The sequence below is a fragment of the Botryllus schlosseri genome, chromosome 8, assembly GCF_051294905.1.
Source record: "Botryllus schlosseri isolate E-star chromosome 8, Bs_hap1, whole genome shotgun sequence".
NCBI classification, from domain to species: Eukaryota; Metazoa; Chordata; class Ascidiacea; order Stolidobranchia; family Styelidae; genus Botryllus; species Botryllus schlosseri.
This window is the reverse complement of record NC_137243.1, coordinates 3,278,235-3,299,138: the sequence shown is the minus strand read 5'-3', so window position 1 is coordinate 3,299,138 and position 20,904 is coordinate 3,278,235. Positions and strand designations below refer to the sequence as shown.

General features: G+C 39.2%; 3 protein-coding genes across 4 annotated transcripts; all 3 read left to right on the top strand.

Moving 5' to 3' along the window:
- The first annotated feature begins 2,514 nt into the window (after positions 1-2,514).
- LOC145444152 (ATP synthase F(0) complex subunit f, mitochondrial-like) lies at positions 2,515-2,832 on the top strand. The gene has a single exon (XM_080322074.1). It carries the CDS (start codon positions 2,515-2,517, stop codon positions 2,830-2,832), a length of 318 nt encoding a protein of 105 aa, XP_080178200.1.
- A 1,762-nt stretch (positions 2,833-4,594) lies between these two features.
- LOC145445486 (prefoldin subunit 1-like) lies at positions 4,595-6,518 on the top strand. Its single transcript, XM_080323673.1, has one exon. The coding sequence runs from the start codon at positions 4,652-4,654 to the stop codon at positions 5,006-5,008; it is 357 nt and encodes a 118-aa protein (XP_080179799.1). The 5' UTR covers positions 4,595-4,651; the 3' UTR covers positions 5,009-6,518.
- Positions 6,519-6,668: 150 nt separating this feature from the next.
- Positions 6,669-20,144, top strand: LOC145445483 (UPF0764 protein C16orf89 homolog). 2 transcript variants are annotated; one of them, XM_080323669.1, is made up of 8 exons: positions 6,669-12,595; positions 14,385-14,538; positions 15,497-15,618; positions 16,423-16,580; positions 16,936-17,092; positions 17,752-17,920; positions 18,562-18,608; positions 19,597-20,144. In XM_080323669.1, exons 2-8 carry the CDS (start codon positions 14,390-14,392, stop codon positions 19,848-19,850), a joined length of 1,056 nt encoding a protein of 351 aa, XP_080179795.1. In that variant the 5' UTR covers positions 6,669-12,595; positions 14,385-14,389; the 3' UTR covers positions 19,851-20,144. The 2 variants fall into 2 exon arrangements, with proteins under 2 accessions (XP_080179795.1, XP_080179794.1); XM_080323668.1 differs by lacking the exon at positions 6,669-12,595 and adding an exon at positions 12,612-13,199.
- Positions 20,145-20,904: the final 760 nt, after the last annotated feature.

The window sequence follows — 20,904 nt, the reverse complement described above, 5'->3', positions numbered from 1 at the left end:
TTTTGAAAAAATTGCATAAATTTTCAAAAATTACTCTATGATTTATGCTAATTCACGAAATAATTTTGGGCCCCCCATCGAGCTCGCCCCCCCCCCAATTGGGGGGTTTGGGGTGCGGCAGTTACGGTGCTGCGTACACATGCACCCCAGCGGCATGTAGTAAAGTACGTTTTTGTGCAACGATGACGTCATCGATATGGAGCAATTATGACGTCACAAGACCTCGCCACCTCGTAAAAAAATATAAGTCGGCGCCTATCTCATGGTCTGGTCATAGATGAATATCAAAGATCAGAAACAAAATCACTCGGACCAATTTCGTTGCGCTAGAATAGGCGATAAGCGCCGTTATTTTGTGGGAATAAAAACGAGAATCCCATCGATATCTCACTGGACCAGTGATTCTTAACATTTACTAACCTGCGTAACACACATAGAATACGTTAATCTGCAAGCCTTCGCGGAACCCCAGATTTTCGCTTATAGTCATAAAATGAACTGTGCATCAACAGAATGTTAAAACAACAACCTTAATATTCACACAAAACGAAAATGTAATGAATGGGAAGTGTCATCGTATTGTTCGGTCGAGACACAGCAGCTTATGAAAATATTGGAGATGTAATTGACATTTCAGAAGGGCGGGATTTCGATATCGAACCCCAACCTACCCTGCGTACGCCACTACGCATGCCGTAGGCTACCACCGCAGCCGACTACTTGATCGGGCCTTATTACCAGCAACCATAACCATGTATGATTTGAGTGTGTCATGTACTCCAGTGAAGCCCTCAGACTGGCTCGGGGAAGGGTAAAAACAACTGTTGCCTATTGACTGTGTCAGACTGGTTTTCAATTCTTATTCTGCATGTCTTGCTACGTCGATGTCTGTATTCAATGATGTTACACCTTATAGGACGCCCTCAAACCGTTCGGAAATATCAGGCGATATGAGGTTTTACCAATGGTTTTACCCGTAGATGGGATAATGAAGTCCGTGTCGTATGGAGTGATGGTACCAGACATCTGTAGAAACAGATTTAAATTTTGAATTTGAAAGTCTGGCATTCTGAGTCTTAATTTTGGAAGGATGAAGAGAGGGCCTAATTTCTAATACCTGGACATCAGAAATCATTCGCTCTTGAATGGGGTTGTTAAACACTAAACAGGTGCCCAATTATAATATCAAGGCGATGGGGTACAGTGCGGAGACCCTGACACGTAGCGTATATCCCACATACCCGGTATCCCAACCGTAACCATCGATATTAAGAGCGGGGATCATAACTGATCGCTGGTAGTTTGGAAGGATCTTTAACATATGATGTTTCCATAGCCTCTATAATAGGCTTACCATATTTTGGAAATCAAAAAAGAGGACACTTTTGCTTCACTTCTGCTCAGAGCTCAAAATAACGTTTTTTACTCCACATTGCCAGGTTGATGACTAAAAAAAAAAAAAAAAAGGTCTTCACTTCTGCTCAGAGCTGAAATCACCGTTTTTCACTCCGAAATACCCGCCGGAGCTTCACTTCTGTGTTAATATGCGGCATATCACTCGCATTTTGCTCTAAATCTGCCTAAATTTTCAAAAAAGAGGACAAAATCTCAAAAAAGAGGACAAAAGGGCGTCCTCCGAGGACACTTTCAAAAAAGTCAAAAAAGAGGACAAATCCTCTTAAAAGAGGACGTATGGTAAGCCTACTCTATAAAAGCTATGATGTTTCGATCGAAATGAATAGCCTACGATGTATAACAATGGAATATTCCATGTCGTTTAAATAGTGCGGATAGATGGACCACGGTTATTTCAAGGTTGATAACCGCTGGCCCAGAGCATGTAAAAGAGTCGTGCTCTGCTCAGTGCACACTGAACGAATCAAGTCATAGAAGATAACATAATAAGGAAAAGCGACGAGTATGAAGTGGCATGGCATGTGTCGGTAGGCAAAGTATATATGCCAGATCGTCCTATAAATCTCGACTATCGGATAACAGCCGCGATACTGTTCCGCCGAAATTGTTTTGCTGTAAACGACTATAATTCCACCAACAATGGTGGTCGGCATACTTGACCGCACATCTTATTTACATGTTCTAGGCGAGATAGCAAGGTGGTACGCTCATAGCGACAACGCCAATGGGGTGCGAGTTCGAGTCCGCCCGAGGTCGACTCCAGAATTCCTACCTCACCTACGTTTATCTAGGCTCCTGCTCGCCTTGATTATCCGAGTAAGCGGCGTCTGACAAAAAAGTCTAGAACAGAAGCGGACAGAAATTCGGCAAATCAGGAGTCCTAATGAAGAATATCGGCCTGGCGTAAATGACCGTAGCAGAGTAGTCGAAGTATGAATATCAAGGAGGTTGCGGTGTACGTTCCATCTGAACGATTTCGCCATGTACACCCTTCCTATTTCGAGTCTCGTCTCTCGCTGCGTTCGTAAAGTTGGAGGACGATACCGTTGCTTGAGGTCACAATACATAATTTTCTGGCGAGCATTACGGGCAGCTAAAATGGCGGACGGAATCGCAAGACATCCGGAATATTACAATCACAAGGTTCATCCTGAGATGAAATTGCCCGGGGACACCAGGAAGCTGCGGGACGTGAAAATTTACGAGGTTCCGGCGTGGTTTGCAAAGCGAGATTGGAGTCCTTTGGGAACGTATTTTTCCATTAAACGCTTTACAAATCGCGTTTACACTAAATACATGCATGTGAGGAAACCCGGCGCGAACCTGCTGTTCATTGCCGGTATCTGGTTTGGAACCGCAAACTATATCGCCGCCTGGAAGAATATCAGACACGAGAAGTTACGCAAATATCATTGATTACCTGCGCTCCTCTGGATATTTTTTGGAAATTGTTGAATGTTGGTAGCTCAAATAATAAATTCTGAAAATTCTGATTGCTCTAGAGTGTGTGCTATCAACAGCATTCAGGTGGGGTTAAGATACACTAGATTTTATTCCAATTTGTTCTAGGCATAGGTTACACAACAGTGTTAGCCTGTATCAAAAATGAATTAGTTTAATATAGGCGAATCGAGGTACTCTACTCAAATATTGCTTTCAAGACTGCAGTCATTGTGGTATAGAACATATAAACTTTGGTGTGCCCCTTACCAAGATTTAACGGCACAAAGCCAAGCATCGGTTTTGTTGTGGACCTTCTATCTTTTCAATGTTTCGCAATCTTGTTTTTTGAAAGGAAGATATATTAACAATAAACTCACTCATTCTCTAAATTGGTTCTCATTTGAATCTCTGTTTATATGCTTGTCATTATGCACGAAAAGCTTTGCCACTATATAAATTATATGCTGCGCGGAATGTAGTCTTGATCAAGCAATATTCCAATGTATTAATCTGTGATTAACAAAGCCCACACGGCATAGTATGTAGTGTTAATGAAGTTTGTTCGTGATTGAAGTCTTTGTATCATGAACCATTTGGGAAACAAAGCCACAGTCATATTCAAGGTCTAGTTGTTGTGTTGAGTTCCAACTGTATTGTTATGCAAAAATATGACAGGTGTTGCAGAAGTGCTGACCTTTACCAGGATCTTGATCGGGCTATCTCGTGTGGTGAGCATTATCTGAAGTACTGAAGATAATAGGCCTATCAAGTCATCAGACAGTTATGCGGTTTGAGTTGAAGCAGTGAGGCTAATTGAAAGATCATATGGTTGACAAATTAATGTAATCAAATTGGCCGTCCCTTGTTATGAAGTGCACCTACGGTCTACACTGTACCAGAAGTGCATGCTTGGCACCATTGCATGAGCTTATAGCTGGCTTCATGTGATGTGGGGATGTTCGAGCTATGACCTTGAGAAGCATCATGATTGGCAAGTCCACTAAAGATGGAAGAAAACTCAAGCTGAGCTGAGTTAGTCTATGTGCAAACTGCAAACTCGCTGGCCTATTTAATGATTTTTTTTCTGTGAATAAGTTGGTAATTGTCTACAAACTTATATATTTGTTGGAGTGCAAAAAATATTTTTCTCGTATGTCATATACTGCAAAATTTTTGCCATGCACTGTTTATTTGATGCAATTGCTACGAATTTGGCTCACATTTTCATAATTACATCTATATAGCCGACAATTGAATGATATGTTGAAGTAAACCAGAATATTTACGGCGGACACTCGTCAGGGGTAATCGTCTGTAAACACGATTGTTGATATACTATGTTCTTCCCAATTCTCTACTAGTTACTGACGATCACCCCTGACGAGTGTCAGCCAAAAATAATACGGTTTAATGCAATATGAATATACTATGCAATCATGCATGGAAGTTCTGTACCTTCAAGAGTGTCTTATAATTACATCTGTTTGCTTGCACTTAAGTCCTCCATTCGACCAGTGGTCTTAATGCAACCACGTTCAGTACAATTACAAATCAATGCACATATTGTAAACCAGTTTGAGTTGGATCGATTAAAATGATCCAATAATTAGCGATTTAACAATGAAGTTGAATCTTATTTTCAAAGTTGAAAATGAATTTTGTTCTCGTATAATCTTTCCGCAAGTTCCATTTTTTGGAAATCATGTAACAAATGTCGGAATAATCCTGTTTTTAATTACTTTCATTATTGTTCTGTTTAATTTTTAGATTCAAATAATCGATAATCTAAAAAATGGCTGATGTTGAGTTGAGACAGGCATTCGCCAATCTTCAGAAGAAGACCTTGGAGACGAGATCACAAGTCAAAGTTGCCGATGCCCAAATAGCCCAACTAGAAAGAGAAAAGACGCGCTCGAAATTGACTACGGCCGAAATCGCAACTTTGTCTCAAGAAACAAGACTGTTCGAAAGTTGCGGGCGAATGTTTATCCTTCGGTCTCAAGACGAAATCCAGGAAATGCTAAAAAACGTGCAAAGTGATTCTGACAAAAAAGTCAAAGATCTCGAGGCGAAAAAAATTTATTTAGAAAAATCCGTGAAGGAAAGCGAAGAGAACCTCAGAGAAATGGTGGCGCAAAGGAGAAAATGAAAGTTCTACAGTGTACCTCGAGGAAAAGTAGTATTATGCAGTTGAAAAAATGGAAACTGCAGTTATTATCCAATACGTTTACGAAAGTCCCTTCAAAATAGGATTTCTTTAGTAGGACAATGGGGAGTGGTATTATGTTGTGCAGAAAATGGGCACAAATTTGCACTGCATTGTTTTGAATCATCAAGAGCCCTGTTTATCACATAAAAACAAATCAATATGCAGTTGTGCCTGTGATTGAGAAATAATATCAAATTCCATTGTCATGTTTTCTTAAAATCCATGGCATAAGAATGACTCGGTCTCTATGGTATTAGAGCTTCTGATATCCATTTGGTGTCATCTAGGCTAAACTGCTGAAAAAGAGCGGTTAGACCTGTCTCTTTGTGACAGTATGACCATAGTGTCCTATATGGTGTCGACACACGCAAATCTCACGACTCAGAAATTGTATCACGTCACAATTTCCATTTGGTTACAGGCCATTTGACGGTCATTTTTGACCAGCTTGCCGAGCATTAAATTTGGTGAAACGGGTATCAATCGAAAGCTGACTCTGCACTGATTACGAAAATATAAATTTTATTCCGCTCGCGGCCCTGGAACCCCCACAATCAGCCTCGAATTTTTCATTGTTATGGAGATTGGCATTGAGACAGCATTGTTGCGTCTCAATGCCAATCTCCATAACAATGAAAAATTCGAGGCTGATTGTGGGGGTTCCAGGGCCGCGAGCGGAATAAAATTTATATTTTCGTAATCAGTGCAGAGTCAGCTTTCGATTGATACCCGTTTCACCAAATTTAATGCTCGGCAAGCCGGTCAAAAATGACCGTCAAATTGCCTGTAGCCAAATGGAAATTGTGACGAGTTACAATTTCACTGAGCCGTGAGATTTGCTTGTCGACACCATATAGGACACTATGGTATGACGTCATCAGTGTTTCTTTGAAGTCACATTTATTGTGAAATTGAATCAATACAGAAATATCAAAAACTAGTGATTGAACGGTGTCAATTTAGAAGAATTTCGCTGAATCCATTTAAATCTTATTCCGTTAGTTGCTTCGTGAAATTTATTGATTGGCAATTCTTTGTTATGTGTATTTTTGTTTGGCTCTGTCTATGCTGCTATAAGGGAAGTTGGTACCATTTATGATGTAGTGCGGAAAGTCAACTTTCTATGGAACTCGTACTGTACAAGGCTTGTAACTACTTCCTGATCCATGTTTCAACCCATCTGTTCTTGCTTGTGAGCTATGTGTCAGTGTTGAAATATATGTATCAGGCTAAAGAATCCTTTTACATTGGCATCAGAGAAATTTAGTTTTTCGTGCACATATGTTGTTTTAGTTAGCTCACAGATATTGTCTTGGTCTTAATTTTGTTGGGTAATGTTAGTGGTTGTTTTAGTATCTTATTTATGAAACGTGCCGATTCAGTTATTTGTACATGATGGATGCATTACTAGTATGATTGTTTCAATAAATAAGTAGCCAATGCTATTAGATATCATCGTCGAATTCAATTAACCTATTTGTCTAGTGAGAGTGGAAAGGGTCATACATCAGAGCAGTTTAGCAGCTTGTAGTTCTAGCAACGGTTTATCTGAAGAAAATTGATAGACTGCTTTAAACTGAATTTTAAGGCATGTCTTAACCTTGCTCGACACAGAAAACAGATGCTGGTCTGATAGAATAATTTTCTGCAGTCCTATCATTCTTCTAAAAGGGTATGTCATACAAGGATATTGTCATTTTGCGAACAATGCCACATAAGAGATAGGATGAGTTATGAGAAATACGATCTTCATTGATCTGTTCAAGAAATCTGCCGTATGGCAAGTACATGCCTTATGCCTGCCTGAATGAACAGGATGTAGGCAATTGCCTGTCTTTCAAGCGTGCGTGATGTTACTTGGATATGATGTCAGTATCTAACTGTAAGGCGCGCATGTTGGAAATGATAATTCAAACGGAGTGCATTAGGTAGATAATGGCGTTATCTTGGAAATGTCCGGTCAGTCATTGGTCATTGCTGTGCAGGGAGGGATCTATGTCTACATGCAATCTATGCTTGTAGCATATAAACAGCTTGTAAGGAGGCAATAATGTATTATTACACTACGAAAATTATCGGATGAACGATATCCAGGGGTGGTCAGTAATGAAGAACTACTTTTTTGGAGTACTAAAGTATTTTTCGCTTACTTGCACTACTCAAGTAGTTATATTTTCAGATTATACCCCACTTCTACTTCGAAATTTTGGCTTTAGTAAAGGGGAAAGTAATATTGCGATCCGTTGCGTCGCTTTCATGAGTGAAATTATCATATTAACTTACCTAAATATCCTCTATATACGGTGGTAGCAAAAACTATAGTTGACAGCAGAGTTGGATCAATTGTAAGTTTTAATCGAGCTGAATGTAATAAAATACATTTTTTCATGTAATTGTAATTGAAGCATTGCTATTTTGTGTAATTGTAATTTAATAAAAATTTTGCCCAATTACATTTTCAATTAGGCTACATTGTTATATAGACCTGCCAATCACAACATAAAATAATAAGCCTGTTTACATAGGTGTTCTGTGCGTGCCTCGTTAACTAGATAATTCAGCCATGCTAAACTGTTTTTCATACTTCAGTAACAACAGATAACTTAGTGAATTGCAATATAGGCTAAACCATAGTGGCTCTCAAACTGGTGGTCGCCCCCCTTGGGAGGCGTGAAAGCATCTGAAGGGGAGCGCGAAGCTCCGGTGAACTGAAAAATCTTTCCGCGCTTGGCGCGATTTACCTCCATTTCATAGTTATTGCTCTGTGTAGCCTATGTATAGTTCTAATTTCATATAGTAGAATTCTCTCATCAACAGTCGTAACAATCCATACCATCAAACTATCTGTTAGGATTGCTGGTTTTATTATATGATATCACGATAAGGGGGCACGAAATATTTCACTGTCATAAAGGATGGCGTGATGTATACAAAAGTTTGAGAACCGCTGGGCTAAACTAAATCTTAATATTTAAAAATGGATGAACAGCAAATGAACTCTTCTGAAACCTGTGCTGAACCATTTCCTACACTATGGTCAGAGTTATTTTTTAAATATCTGACCAATACGGAGGCTTGCTGCAACAATTGTAAAAATAAATTCATGTTTTGAATCAGGGCTTCATCAAATTTTATCACGCATTTCTAGAGATGTTATCCCGATCTTACCTCCAATCTTAGCCAAATATATTGGGGCCGGAAACTTTTCGAACCCTAATGTTCATCAAATGCAATCAAACAGTTCTTGAGCAAGTGAAAATGTAAATGTGAACCAGAATTTTGTAATTCGTAGTTATCAGGAGCGACTATTAATAACCAAAAGTTTTCTCTGTGTTTGCAATTTTCAGTAGCCTACTCATGATTAGGCATAGTTCGAATACGTTCGCGTTTATTTTAATTAAAGGGTATTCTACACGTATCATGAATGAAACCTGAATAGCTTGAGATTGTTGCTAATGACGTCGCTACGGTTGTCAAAGAGCACCTCTCTACTCTCTACCGAATCAATAACTCAGGGGTGGCCAACCTGCGGCCGTAGAAGGGAATATGTGCGGCCGTCGACACGTAATTCAATTAATATGTGTTGGCGCCGGTCGATATGCAAATTGAAACTACAAATCCACTCCCGAATTTTTGGGAGATCTCAATTATTCCTGAAATTATCTTCGCGCTTCGCGCGATTCAATGTGTCTTCGTTTTTAGATTCCCTCTGCGACCGGCTGTCCAGTATACTGGACCGCGACTGTTTAACACAGAGCAGTCGTTATTTAATCCAAAGTAGCTCGACCTGTATTGGTTACCTGTTACAATCGTTTTATATGGATAGCTCCTACGAATACGCATGCATCAGACCATGTATAACCTATTATACCAATCTATATCCTGCTTGAAATGCAGATTGAACGCGCAAAAACGTTTCCCGCGAAATCGAAATTGTAAGGATGTCCGGATTGTTCGCGTGAATGAAGGCCTGGGATATAAACCAATGTACCTTCCATTCTATACGTCATATAACCAATTACAGTTATCTTCGATGACTTGATGTGGGTTATACCATTCTATGAAAGTCCTTATATCGAAGATTAGCACGTAGAAGATGTTTCAAATTGACGTGCAAGAAGGTAACAACTTATTACGTGAAAATCACGGCTGCGTAAGAGCACCTGACTGGTTGCGGTTTCAAACATATGTACAATTGCTTCAGGCAATTGAAAATTGTATAATTGTACATATGATAAGCCATTATCATGGCAAACTCATCAATATCCCTGTCATGGAGCTTTGTTTTGTATAAGACAGCCGACCTCAGGCCTACAGCACAAATAAGCGTGCGAGTTAGGCTATTTCGGTGCCCGAGCCTGTAATAACAACTTTTACAACAGTTCACCCAGGGCAGTCGCATATATGCTTTAGATGGCATTCGAATTTATTGTTAGCTTCTATGAATACTGTTGATTATACATGGAACATTAGTCGTGTAGAATACAGCTCAAATTCATGTGAATTAGAGCAATACAGCATCACGTAAAACGAATTCTCATGCGCATATGGGCATTGGGCACTGGGCGATGTCGAATAAGGCAGGTGTTCACTTACGATTGCCTTATGCAGTTGCAAGTTACACACATTATGCAAGTGAGGTTGATAACACTTCAATAGCATGGAGATATATTAGCTCTAAGCATTAGGCAATGTCGCTAAAGCAGTACCTAATGTTACATAGGACTGGACGCGCGCCGCCTTTTGGAAGAATACGCGATTACGCAATCGATTACTCATCGGCGGCGCGGCCGCGTGAGTCATGCTTATCCTCTCTACCTTACCAATGTCGTAGCGCCGGGCTATGAAGCGTTGTAGTATCATCATCATCATTGGTTTATTAGCAATTTTATCAGTTCAATACACCACAAAAAATGCGATACAATGAAAAGACAGGAAGATGTCGAAGCGACTAGGAGTAGTCTATGGAATTAGACACCCACCTAGGCCTAGGCGATGTAAAGACGAGGCATGCACACTGAATGAAAGTAAAAGCGTGTAAATGTCTCGTTGGAACGTACACTACAGATTCATGCACAAGGATAGCAGGAGGTCATCTGGTCATATACCAAGAAAAGGCCTATGTATGACGTCAGGAGAAAGAGAAGACAAAATTCTCTTTTATTTAAAAAAAATCGCGAACAATTCCTCGCATAACGTCATTCACTCTCGCGTCTGAGCCGTAAGAGTACCTCAGCCCGGTAGGCGGCTACTTCAGGTTTACGGCAAAATATTGAACGTCGATTCAAGCCCTATGTTTTTTTATGGATGCAGTGAAATTTTCGTCTGCAGGCCGGCCGATCACAAAGGGTTATATAGTAGCGCCCTTTGCAATCTGAGCCGGAATCGGAATCTTGTACTTGTAGCGAAAGAAATACGTTTTTGGTACACTTGAACGATTCCAATATGTTTCCACTATACCAGTGGTTCTCAAACTGAGGGGAGCACCCTTGAGTTCGCGGAAGCAGCTAAATAAGACGCGAAGCTGCAGTCAAATGAAATTTTTTGGCGCGCTTCGCGCGATTTACCTCCGATTCAAAGGTCTTGCACTGTATATAGTCCTAATTTTATATCTAAGAATTCTCTCGTCAACAGTCGGAAAATTCCTTGCCACCAAGCTATCAATTGGGATTGCTAGTATTCTGGTTTCATTTTTTGATATGACGATGTACAAAGTGACTAATAACAATTGGCCCACCCGAATATACATTTATCAGTTACAGGGATTTCTAGAACTTTTAGAAGTGCTTGAAACCCCTGATCATTTATAACTTGCCCTAAAGTATCGAAAGTACCCCCTCTATCAACTCTACCGGTGACGGAATCCACCCAATGACGGAATCCATTAGTGCACCTGAAAAATGATCGCGCTCCGCGCGACTATACCAGGTCTCAGCAACTAGTCAGAACATTTCCACTCGATACCACAGATTTCGGTGCGTATAGGCCGATATGGAAAGTAGAATAATAGTCCGGAGTTCACTGGAAATGGACATGGACATTGGACAGTTTAACATATTTTTGCGTCCAGTTTGTTCATTACGGCTATGAACTGGAGTGCGTCCGTAGACTACATAAGTAATCGAAATGCGGCCATGATTAGCAAAAAGGTTGCTAACCCTGGATTACACGTTTAACAGTAATTGTAATTTAGTTAATTACATGTCTAACAGTAATTGTAATTGTAATTTCAATTTAATATTTTTGGCATTGGGTAATTGTAATGTAATTGAAGCATGCAAGGCAGTAATTGTAATTGAACTGAATCAATGTAATTGATCCAACTCTGGTTGACAACAACTCTATTGGTACATTGTAGTGTCATCAGTTCTTATAAGGAAATCACAAAGAAGCATCTTGCAATTTGGAAATCAGCCCACCTCTAAATTACTACTACAAGTATATGACACCACAAACTGACTCTACTTTTAGAAACTATCTACTACAGTACTTTTCAAAGACAGACAGACATTTATTGATTCGTCAGTCAAACATAAAATTTGACTCGAGGTGACGATATGACCTATGAAGGCCTTGTTACTCATCACCTCCATGACAGTGAAGTAATCGAGTGTATTAATCTTTAAAAAAATATAACAATGGTCAGTCTGCAACACAGAAGAAAGTAATAAACACAAATATACAACAAAGACGGTAGCCATTCATGCCATTGATTTTATACTTCTACTTGTCTTAGAAATAGCTACTCGTACTTGAATAGAAATCCTGACTCATGCTTTGACCGCCTCTGCTGAGATCATGGAACCTGAAATGTGTCTTGAGCTAATTTGCTTTCCCTGTGACATTGTATATCATCCTGGGAAACTTTGCATTTTTCCAACTTTTGTAATCTCGTGTGCGATCATAGATGATGAGGTGAACTTATCTTATGTAAAGTTGTTTTAGTTGGTGAATCCATGTCATTAATTCAATAGACACTGTTTTGAAGTGTAGAGGTTTAATTGGACTTCTCCTATACGTTGCTGTTCTTCCTGTATCAGTTTATTACTAATTTCATCACTTAAAACCAGGATTGTAATGACTCGTGTCACGATTGTTTGGTGACTCGAGTCAATTTGTGTATGACTCGATACTAGGACAGCCAAGTCAGCCATTTCATTGCAACTTTGAAAAATAGTCAAGTCACCACATCACTGGTATTTCGTTTAGAAAATTGGGCCCGAAACTTGAGACTGAGGAAAATTGTGATACTATGAATGTGAGTCATTCTATATCACTCGAGAGAAGAGTTGAAAAAGTGGGTTGAACCCAATTGGACTCAAAACTAAATAGCGAACACAATGACTTTGACCCGACCCTCTACTCACTGATTTTGACTAGGACTTGACTCAGTGTTGAATTGAAAACGACTCGACTCAAAGCAATAGAAGTGATATTGACTTGTGATTGTGACCCGGAACCTTGTGACTTGGTTATAACCCTGCTTCTAACACCACAAGACTGCGATACAATGAAGAAGATAGAAAGGTGTGGAAACGATTTGGTGTAATCTTTTAACTCAAACACCCAGACACCGTATCTTTACAATAAGGCCCAGAGGAAGACATAGTGAAAAACGAATGAACAGTTCAAAGAAACTTGTCTAAAGACAAAATATAGAGATCGAAACACTGTTACATCGGCCATTCGTCCGGGTCAATTTTAGATTGATAGACCGTATACTTGGTCCTTTCAACATCTTGTTCATTGCATTAAGTATTGTGTAACGCATTGCACAGTGTGTGTTTTGAGCGGATATTAGAAATACCGATTATTATAATGGCACAAAACAGACCTACGAATGAATTTCTACTAATGTTTTTATTACAACTTTAAACTGGTGAATTGCTGACAACAGAAATGAATTCATGAAATTGGTTACAGGCATCAAGTCTTGAAGTTATGTTGCTACTCTGTATTCTGTTTGCCTTTGGTTCGTCCCGATCTTATGGAATTCAACAAAGGAAACACAGTTTTCAGCCTCCAACACTGAATGATTTACTTGACTCAATTCTACGCCTGATGGATTTTTTTTCGAAAAAGTTTGATGTCGTTAATGTTGACGGAATTTTTGGAGTTCGCCTTGCGCAAGGTGAAGTTGAAAATACTTTTTTACTATTTTCGCATGTTTAAAAATACTTAATCGGTAGCCTAACAGTAATAAGTACATAATAGTCTGTATTAATATGTCTGCATTAATTCTAAACAATTCAAGTCCATGTGACTCAGCGGTTTCCAACCTGTGCGGGATTCACCCACGACCTAGATGGAATTTCACCCAGTGTCAGAGATGTTCAATAAAGAAATACTTCTACTTTTGAATTATGCCATACTTAAGTAGGTTTTGCCTATGCACTGTTATCTCGAGTGGCTATGATTATAGACTACTACTTCTACTGAAAAGTGATGAGTTTTTTAGACAAAACTAGCCACTTGGAAATCGCTACTTGTAATCAAGTGCAAATCTATGTCGCTACTTCTACTTGAGCAGCAACGATGATTACTTTGGCCACTTCTGACCATTGTTGGGGTCAAATTACTTCCTTTAAGTCACGAGTCAAATGTTGACTAGACTCTTATCATCTCAAATTTTCCGATTTCGAGTCAATTTCAAGTGAACCATTCGATTGAATGCTAAATACATTGGTGCTTTGGGGGTTGCATCTCCAAAATTCATGCGGGCTTACAGTGCGGATTCGAATTCTAAAACAAGGCACAATTTATTCGTCATTCTAAAACTATCTTATCCACCATTTGTGCCCGTAAATTATATTTGTAATCTTCTTGCATATAGCCTAAGTTCGATTCCAACATGTTTTATAAGTGGATATTAAACATTAAACGATACAATAACTTAACTAAAAGCCTTTTGACTGATTCTTAATCAGTAGTACTTTTAGTGACTAAATTAACAATGCAAGACTAAGTTATTGGTTCATATGATTCTGAAGTTCTGTACCATCTGTGCACAGATAAGTTGTTTGGATAATAAAAATCCTAGGCTAGCAATATTTATAGAAGAAATTTATGCATGAGTGTATATTGATATTATATTGCCAATCTTGGCCATTAATATTTAAAAAAAAAAATGAATAATCCAAGTGACTTGAACTTGAAGTTAGGAGTCGAAGTGGTCCAAAATCCTAACTATTCAAGGAGCGCGGATAGAAGAAGAATCTTTGAATAATTAGAAAGAAAGTTCATCCAGCATTTTCAACATATTATAGCTGATCACAGGAACATTTGATTGACTGAAGTGCACAAATGTTATTTACAGGTGAAATGATGAGAGCCCTTGACAAAGGAAATATGGGGGAGTACTCTCCTGCTATTTTTACTGCCGAAGTAAGAAGGAAGATAGAAAAGATTCAAAATCTTGCCGAGTTGACAAGTACATTGGCGTTACCTGTGATAAAGAACAGGGACAACAAGTGTGTACTCTTTGAATATATTTTCATAACATTTATGCTTGCTAGTCCTTATTTTCATGAGTAACCCACATTGTTCAACGTGCTTTTTCATGCTGATACGCAGAGGTGGTCAGTAACCATGACCTTCATTTTTTTTCAAAGTACTCGAGTAGATTTCGCCTACTTGTACTGCTCACTGTTGTATGTTTGTTGGTAAATTGGTACCAACTTCAGTTTTGCTGTGATTACTTTTATGTGTTCATGATCATTCGTCGTAATGTACAGGCGTAGACTGTAATGATTGCAGACTGTCTACCTGTTTCGGGTGCTGAGGACCGTGCTTCTTTTATGTAGCTGCTGTCTTAACTGTTGATATTGCAAGTATCGTAGTCAAGGTATTAGTCATAGGTGGTCAAAGCTACTCAAGTAGAAGTATAAGTAGCGACTCAAGTACGAGTAGTACTTCTTTCATAAACAACCTAAAACTACTTGAAGTAGAAGTAGAATTGACTGATTATAAATCTACTCAAGTAAGTAGTTGTGAAAACGATCGTAATTCGCTCGCATGGACTGTCAAAAGCTGCAAATGGCGCTATGCGCAAGGTGTAGAGAGCTTGATTCATATTGATGCATCCCAGGAGGTGTCAATTTTTGACAGAATATGCAGTGGTCCACATCATGGGATGTAAATGATAGTATTGATATGGAAATGCGATACTAACCCTTTGTTTACTCGAACACCCGGTTGTAGAGAATATCATGGCATGAGAATATCATATCATAATATTTTCATTCAGAGTGCATGCCTCTTCCTTACTTCGCCTAGGCCAAGGTGGGTGTCTGATCTCAAAGACTATCCAAGTCGTATCGGCACCTTCCTATCTTTTCATTGTATCGCAGTTTTTGTGGTGTTTTTAACTGATGAAAATATTAATAAACTGATACTGATACTGCTTGATGTAGCGACCAACTCTTTCAGATATTATACAATGTTCTACCCAACTATCGAAAAACCGTGGCGGCCATTTGAACTGCGATCGAAGAGGTTGAAGAAGATGGATGAAAAATATGTTCCAACGTTGATTCATGTTGAGGACGCTCGTATGTTATTAATGGAGTTTTTCTACTTGCATCAGGGTTGTGACCAGAGGTCGTCAGAAAGGAAGTACTGCTACTTTTCAAAATACTTTGAGTAGATGTTGCCCACTCGCACTACTTCCTCAAGTGGTCATGGTTTTCGACCTCTCCTACTTCTACTTGAGCACCGACGGTACCTACTTTGATCTGGTTGCAAACAAGTTGTAATTTTACAGTTTTGACTCAAGTCAAGTCGGGTCATTTTCTACTTACCAACGAGTCAAATCTGAGTCAGGGAGCAAAGGGTCCAAGTCATAGTGTTGAGACTAGAGTCCGAGTCATGTTCACTGTTCATTATCGAGTTCAAGTCAGATTCAACTCACTTATTTGACGCTCTTGTATGATATCGAAGGCCTCTCACTCTTTTTTTTTTCATTCTTAACATGTTTATTAAAACAGATAAAACACTTGGATTATTTTCAACTATCCGTCCTGATACACGAGACTAACTCAAGTCATAGGACTTGGTCGAGTCGTGCGCAATGACTCGAGTACAAGTCGAGTCAATACACAAAGTGACTCGATTCGAGTCTACAAAAATTACGACTCGAGACAAGTCATTACAGCCCTAACCGGCATATCATAAAAGCGCAGTGCAGTACCAACTCTGATAGTGTGTATTTATGTAATTGTTGACTTTTCAGAGGCATGAATTAAGTGGTGTAGCAAAGTTTAGGGCTATCACATTACTAGATTGTTAGGCCGTTAGTGCGTGCGTTGGAATGAAAATTTCACGCGTTCTCGTGATCATGCCTGTGTTATATACAGTTTTTAATGAAACTTCAAGCGACGAATGTATGGGCAGTTTGATTGGAACGGCCGGGAAGCGTTGTGATGTGAACAAATGCTGGGATATGATGACGAAAACAGGAGTGACTTTGTATTACACGACACATCAACTGCTTTATTTTCAACTCGGACTGCAGGTATGTACCTGCCTAGTATGACGTATAGTTGCAGTAAGTAGGCTACATGAGAAGTATAGATAGAGTATATAACAATTATTTTTTTTAGCTTATTGTGATTTGATGGATGATTTGTATGAGTTTATTACAATTTGAAGAGACTCCTTGGGCTACACGAGCTGACACTCTTCAGGGGCAATCGTCATAATTGGTTGTATGCAATGTAGCTAGATGCAAGTTTTTGAAATTCCTCATTCGCTGACGATTGACCCTGAAGAGTGTCAGTTCGAAAAGCTTCGGGTTTCAATATATTTATGCAATGAATATATTACTTAAATGTATATATTGTAATGAAACACCCTGGTGTTTTTTCAAGGCTGGTTGCCAAACACAGTTTGAACAGAAAATGAGCAACATTGGAGGTTTGGAAGACATTCTCCATGGACTTTGTTACAATATTGTGTATCAGATGGAGACTATGTTTAAACAAGGAAAAGTCAATTATCTTTTTCAGGACATATTTTTGGAAGATGGTAAGTTCAATCTAGCAATGTCGTTAATGTTTAATTAGTAAAGACTTATGGGATGGGGCAAATCACAGTATTTTTTACAGGACTAGGATGACGAAGTTTATTTTTTATCCTTGATATTTTTGCGGCTTATACAAATTACAAACGACATCACCAATGTACTCATACCAATATGCCTGTGTATTAAATATCGTTTGAGTTTTGCATAATGCATATACCTCATTGTTTCAGTTAACTGTAGACTAAAATGGGTCTCAGGATTTCTGTTATAAGTGGGGCAAGTTTTTGTTGCACTAAAATCTCGGGTGTCTTTCAATATGAATATACTATTCAATTGTATATTGAAGTTCTGTACCTTCAAGAAGCTATTCAAACAATTTTCGAAGCAAATTGGTTATACTGTTGGAGTCGGGGTTGGATACGGAGTCGGAGTCGGTATTTTTAGATAGCCTACTCAGGAGTCGGAGTCGGAGCTGGAACCGGAGTCTGAGCCGGATCCGGAGTCGGTGCGTTTAAAGACTCAGGAGTCGAAGTCGGTCTATTGGAAATGTGATGAGTCGGAGTCGGAGTTGTAGTCGGTGGTAAAATTTACCGACTGCACAGCCCTGACTCCTAGGTTAGTGAATGCATTCGGAACGGTAATATCAACCCTGTTTGAGCAGGAGCTGTCTGCGGTAGTATCGGCATTCGCGATGCTTTAAACGTAAAGTGGCTTGAAGAGGTGATGACGTGGCAAGACAGACGCACCGGATGCTTTAAAGAGGCATTCAATGATGCTGGAGATTGGTATGCTGAGGAGTACCTATTCGGGAAAGACCTCGAAAAAACAAGGTCCGTTTGTAGTCACTTTGGAACTAAGTTGGAGCGCTGTGGTTCAACTGAATCAGTTTCCGTTAGTGTTGCATGAATTCGTGACTTATAACTGATTAGTAATTTATAGTTGGATAATATATTCAGTCTGGAATAAATTTAAATGCTTTCAGCTGACATTGCAATATGAATATATTACTCGATTGCATATTGAAGTTCCGTATCTTCAATTAGTAATTATTTGCCTACAACGATATGAAAAGGCAGTTCTCACTGCAATAAATTTCAAATATCCGACCCTGACTATTACCAGCACTATGAGCTCTACCTTGTATAATTCTTCATCCGACTCATAGTCACTCCCGACATCCGACATTCATTCACAATATCAGACTATGGACTTTTCAGATCAAAATTAACGATTCTATACTTTCTCTCTTGATTACTACTACTTGACGACTCGTTATCATACGAGATACTAATGAGTGTTGGTTTTGGGTTGGTCATTGTAGATGAATGCGAAAGCTTTTAGGGTGACCGAGTTGAATAATATGAATAAATTGATTTTGACAATTCTGAAATTATGTACATTATACAATCAATGACACGATATGGTATTAATTCGGTACTCCATCAAATGTCTTAAATCGTTGATCTTTTAGGCTTCAATGGAGGAAGAGAAAGCTTCTCTATGATGTGGAGATGGGAGGTATGTGATCGCTGAAATTCTGCTCTCACTAGTCAGTAGCCATATCCCACGATATATTTTTTTATAAACAAACTTATCACGGCAAAAAATAAACCTGGTGCCTGGTGGGTACTCATGGTTCAGACCTGGTAACACCTCTTTCCTGCCCACACATGAAACAACATTGTTCATGTTCGTGTTAACTTGTTGACACCCATCTTTCGACCGAGCGCGATTGGCATAAGCCCATTTCTTGAATATGATTCGAATTGCACCACGCGCGAAGAAAATTTTGAAGTTGTCTCCAACAAAATATTCTATAATTTATCTTGATTTGCGAAATAATTTTGGTCCCCCTTCGAGATCGCCCCCTCCCCGAATTGGGGGGTTTGGGGTGCGGCAGTTACGGCCCTGCACACGATATCTGCAAGGAAGATGCAGATATAGCCGTGTAAGCAGGGTTACCATGTACGTCCTCCTTTTTTCAAGATATCGAAAATGTCCTCCGAGGCTCTTTTATGGTATTACGTCCTCTATAGATTTGAAAGCCAAATATTGACTATGAAAAGTTGAATGTCTACCGACTTTTACGTGGGGGCGGGTCTTTCGTGAGTCGAGTTGTAAAAATGACCTTTTTAGTCGACCCAATAATATTTCACGTACATTTTTTTAATTACCCGTTTTCTCGTCCGCCATTATATCTTTTGTAGCCTGTAAAAATTGCCCTCTTTTTCGGATCTCAACATATGGTAACCCTACTCATAAGGGTTTCTAAGTCTTGCACTACCCCTCCCCTATTCTACAGATACCAGTATCAATGATCAGGGCTTCGGTCAAACCCGGCCTGGAATTGAACCCAATACCTACCGATCAAGATGCCGGACGCACCACCATTACGCTATCTTGTCATACATCCAGCTTGAATTTTAAGCTGTCGATTTTGATGCCGTGAAAACTGAAATATTTCCGCATTACATGGTGAACTGTCACTTTCATATTTTTGGTTCAGATTCTTGCAGTGCTCACAAGAGCGGAGTCGCGGCGGGTTTCCTCGCCGTGCACATTCGGCTGTTTCTAGAGAAAGACGTTGTGAACTATCATCTCGACAGGTTCGATCAGCAGAGTGGTGATCGGGAATTCGTCGCTGAACAAACTTCCGCTGCATATTACTTTCTTCTAATTATCGCGGCCATTGCGATTGGTGTTATCCTTACACGTCGTCCCAAAAGGTCCGGATTATTAAGAGCAGTTTTCCGAGTATGAGAAGTTCCATCCTGTTATGATAATGTAGTTAAACCAGGTAATGGTATAACTGGTGTCGAAATGGGACTCAACGTGGATCAGGTCCAGTGCGTTTGTGCGATGTAGATTTAACTCTCACTGTATTCAAAAACAGATTCATTTTTTCAACTTTTGTTTGACATACCGGTGCAGGTTTCTTCAGTTGTCCGACAGATTTTGAATGACAAGCGTGCATTGTGATGCATTATCACTTTCATAGTAAACCATATCCTTTGGTAGCATTTTCAGAATGAAATACACTTCAGACATGTTTTATATTGCGTATTCAGCCTCGTACGAATGCAGTTTCTATTGTAATTTGTAGTTATTCTGTCATTTTGTAGACTCGCGGTTTAGTTTTGAACTGAAGATTGTGTATTTGCCAGAGGTGGTCAGTAACGAAGTACTTCTACTTTTTCGAAGTACTCAAGTAGTTTTCCTCTACTTCTGGTACTTACTCAAGTAGATTTGATTTTCGCTACTTCTACTTCGTAATATTTTGTGATCTACTTACTTACTTTTCGCTATTTTCAGTTTGTCAAGTAGAAGTAGTTTAATCCTCCAATCAGGAAGATAGCCTGAGGAATTTCGGGACTGTTTTCAAGGAGTATCAACATTTAATTTTCATAAAAGTTGAGTAAAGCCCAGAATTTTCGTCGCGCCTCGCGCCTAGTGGATACGGAGTATCCAGTATGATTTCACGAAAGTATCGGTGAATATAATTTAGGTAGCGGGTTGACGTGGTTCCGTTCACACCGCATTGTCGCCCTTCGCTGATATGAAATATTTCATCACAGTATATATGGCTCATCATAACGCTTTAGTTTTAGAGCTGTTTTAGCATACCACCTTTGAAACTTTCTGTACTAAAGACCTGAAATTCATTTTCCGCTTTTAAAAGTAGTATTTATATTTCACTTTCAATTCCCAGTATCATATACTTTGAGTTCTAATTAATATCAGTTCTTTTGTCTGGATAACATACATGTTGAAGTATAAAAGCAAGTGTAGTAGTTTTGCCTTTAATTTCCGGAAA

Bases quoted from the DNA above. Each gene is read 5' to 3' on its own strand.
- LOC145445483 (XM_080323668.1), top strand. From the start codon at position 13,010: ATGTTGCTACTCTGTATTCTGTTTGCCTTTGGTTCGTCCCGATCTTAT. The intron at 14,539-15,496 runs GTGTGTACTCTT...CAACTCTTTCAG, and splicing joins ATAAAGAACAGGGACAACAA to ATATTATACAATGTTCTACC. The intron at 17,921-18,561 runs GTCCGTTTGTAG...TTGATCTTTTAG, and splicing joins AAAGACCTCGAAAAAACAAG to GCTTCAATGGAGGAAGAGAA.
- LOC145444152 (XM_080322074.1), top strand. From the start codon at position 2,515: ATGGCGGACGGAATCGCAAGACATCCGGAATATTACAATCACAAGGTT.
- LOC145445486 (XM_080323673.1), top strand. From the start codon at position 4,652: ATGGCTGATGTTGAGTTGAGACAGGCATTCGCCAATCTTCAGAAGAAG.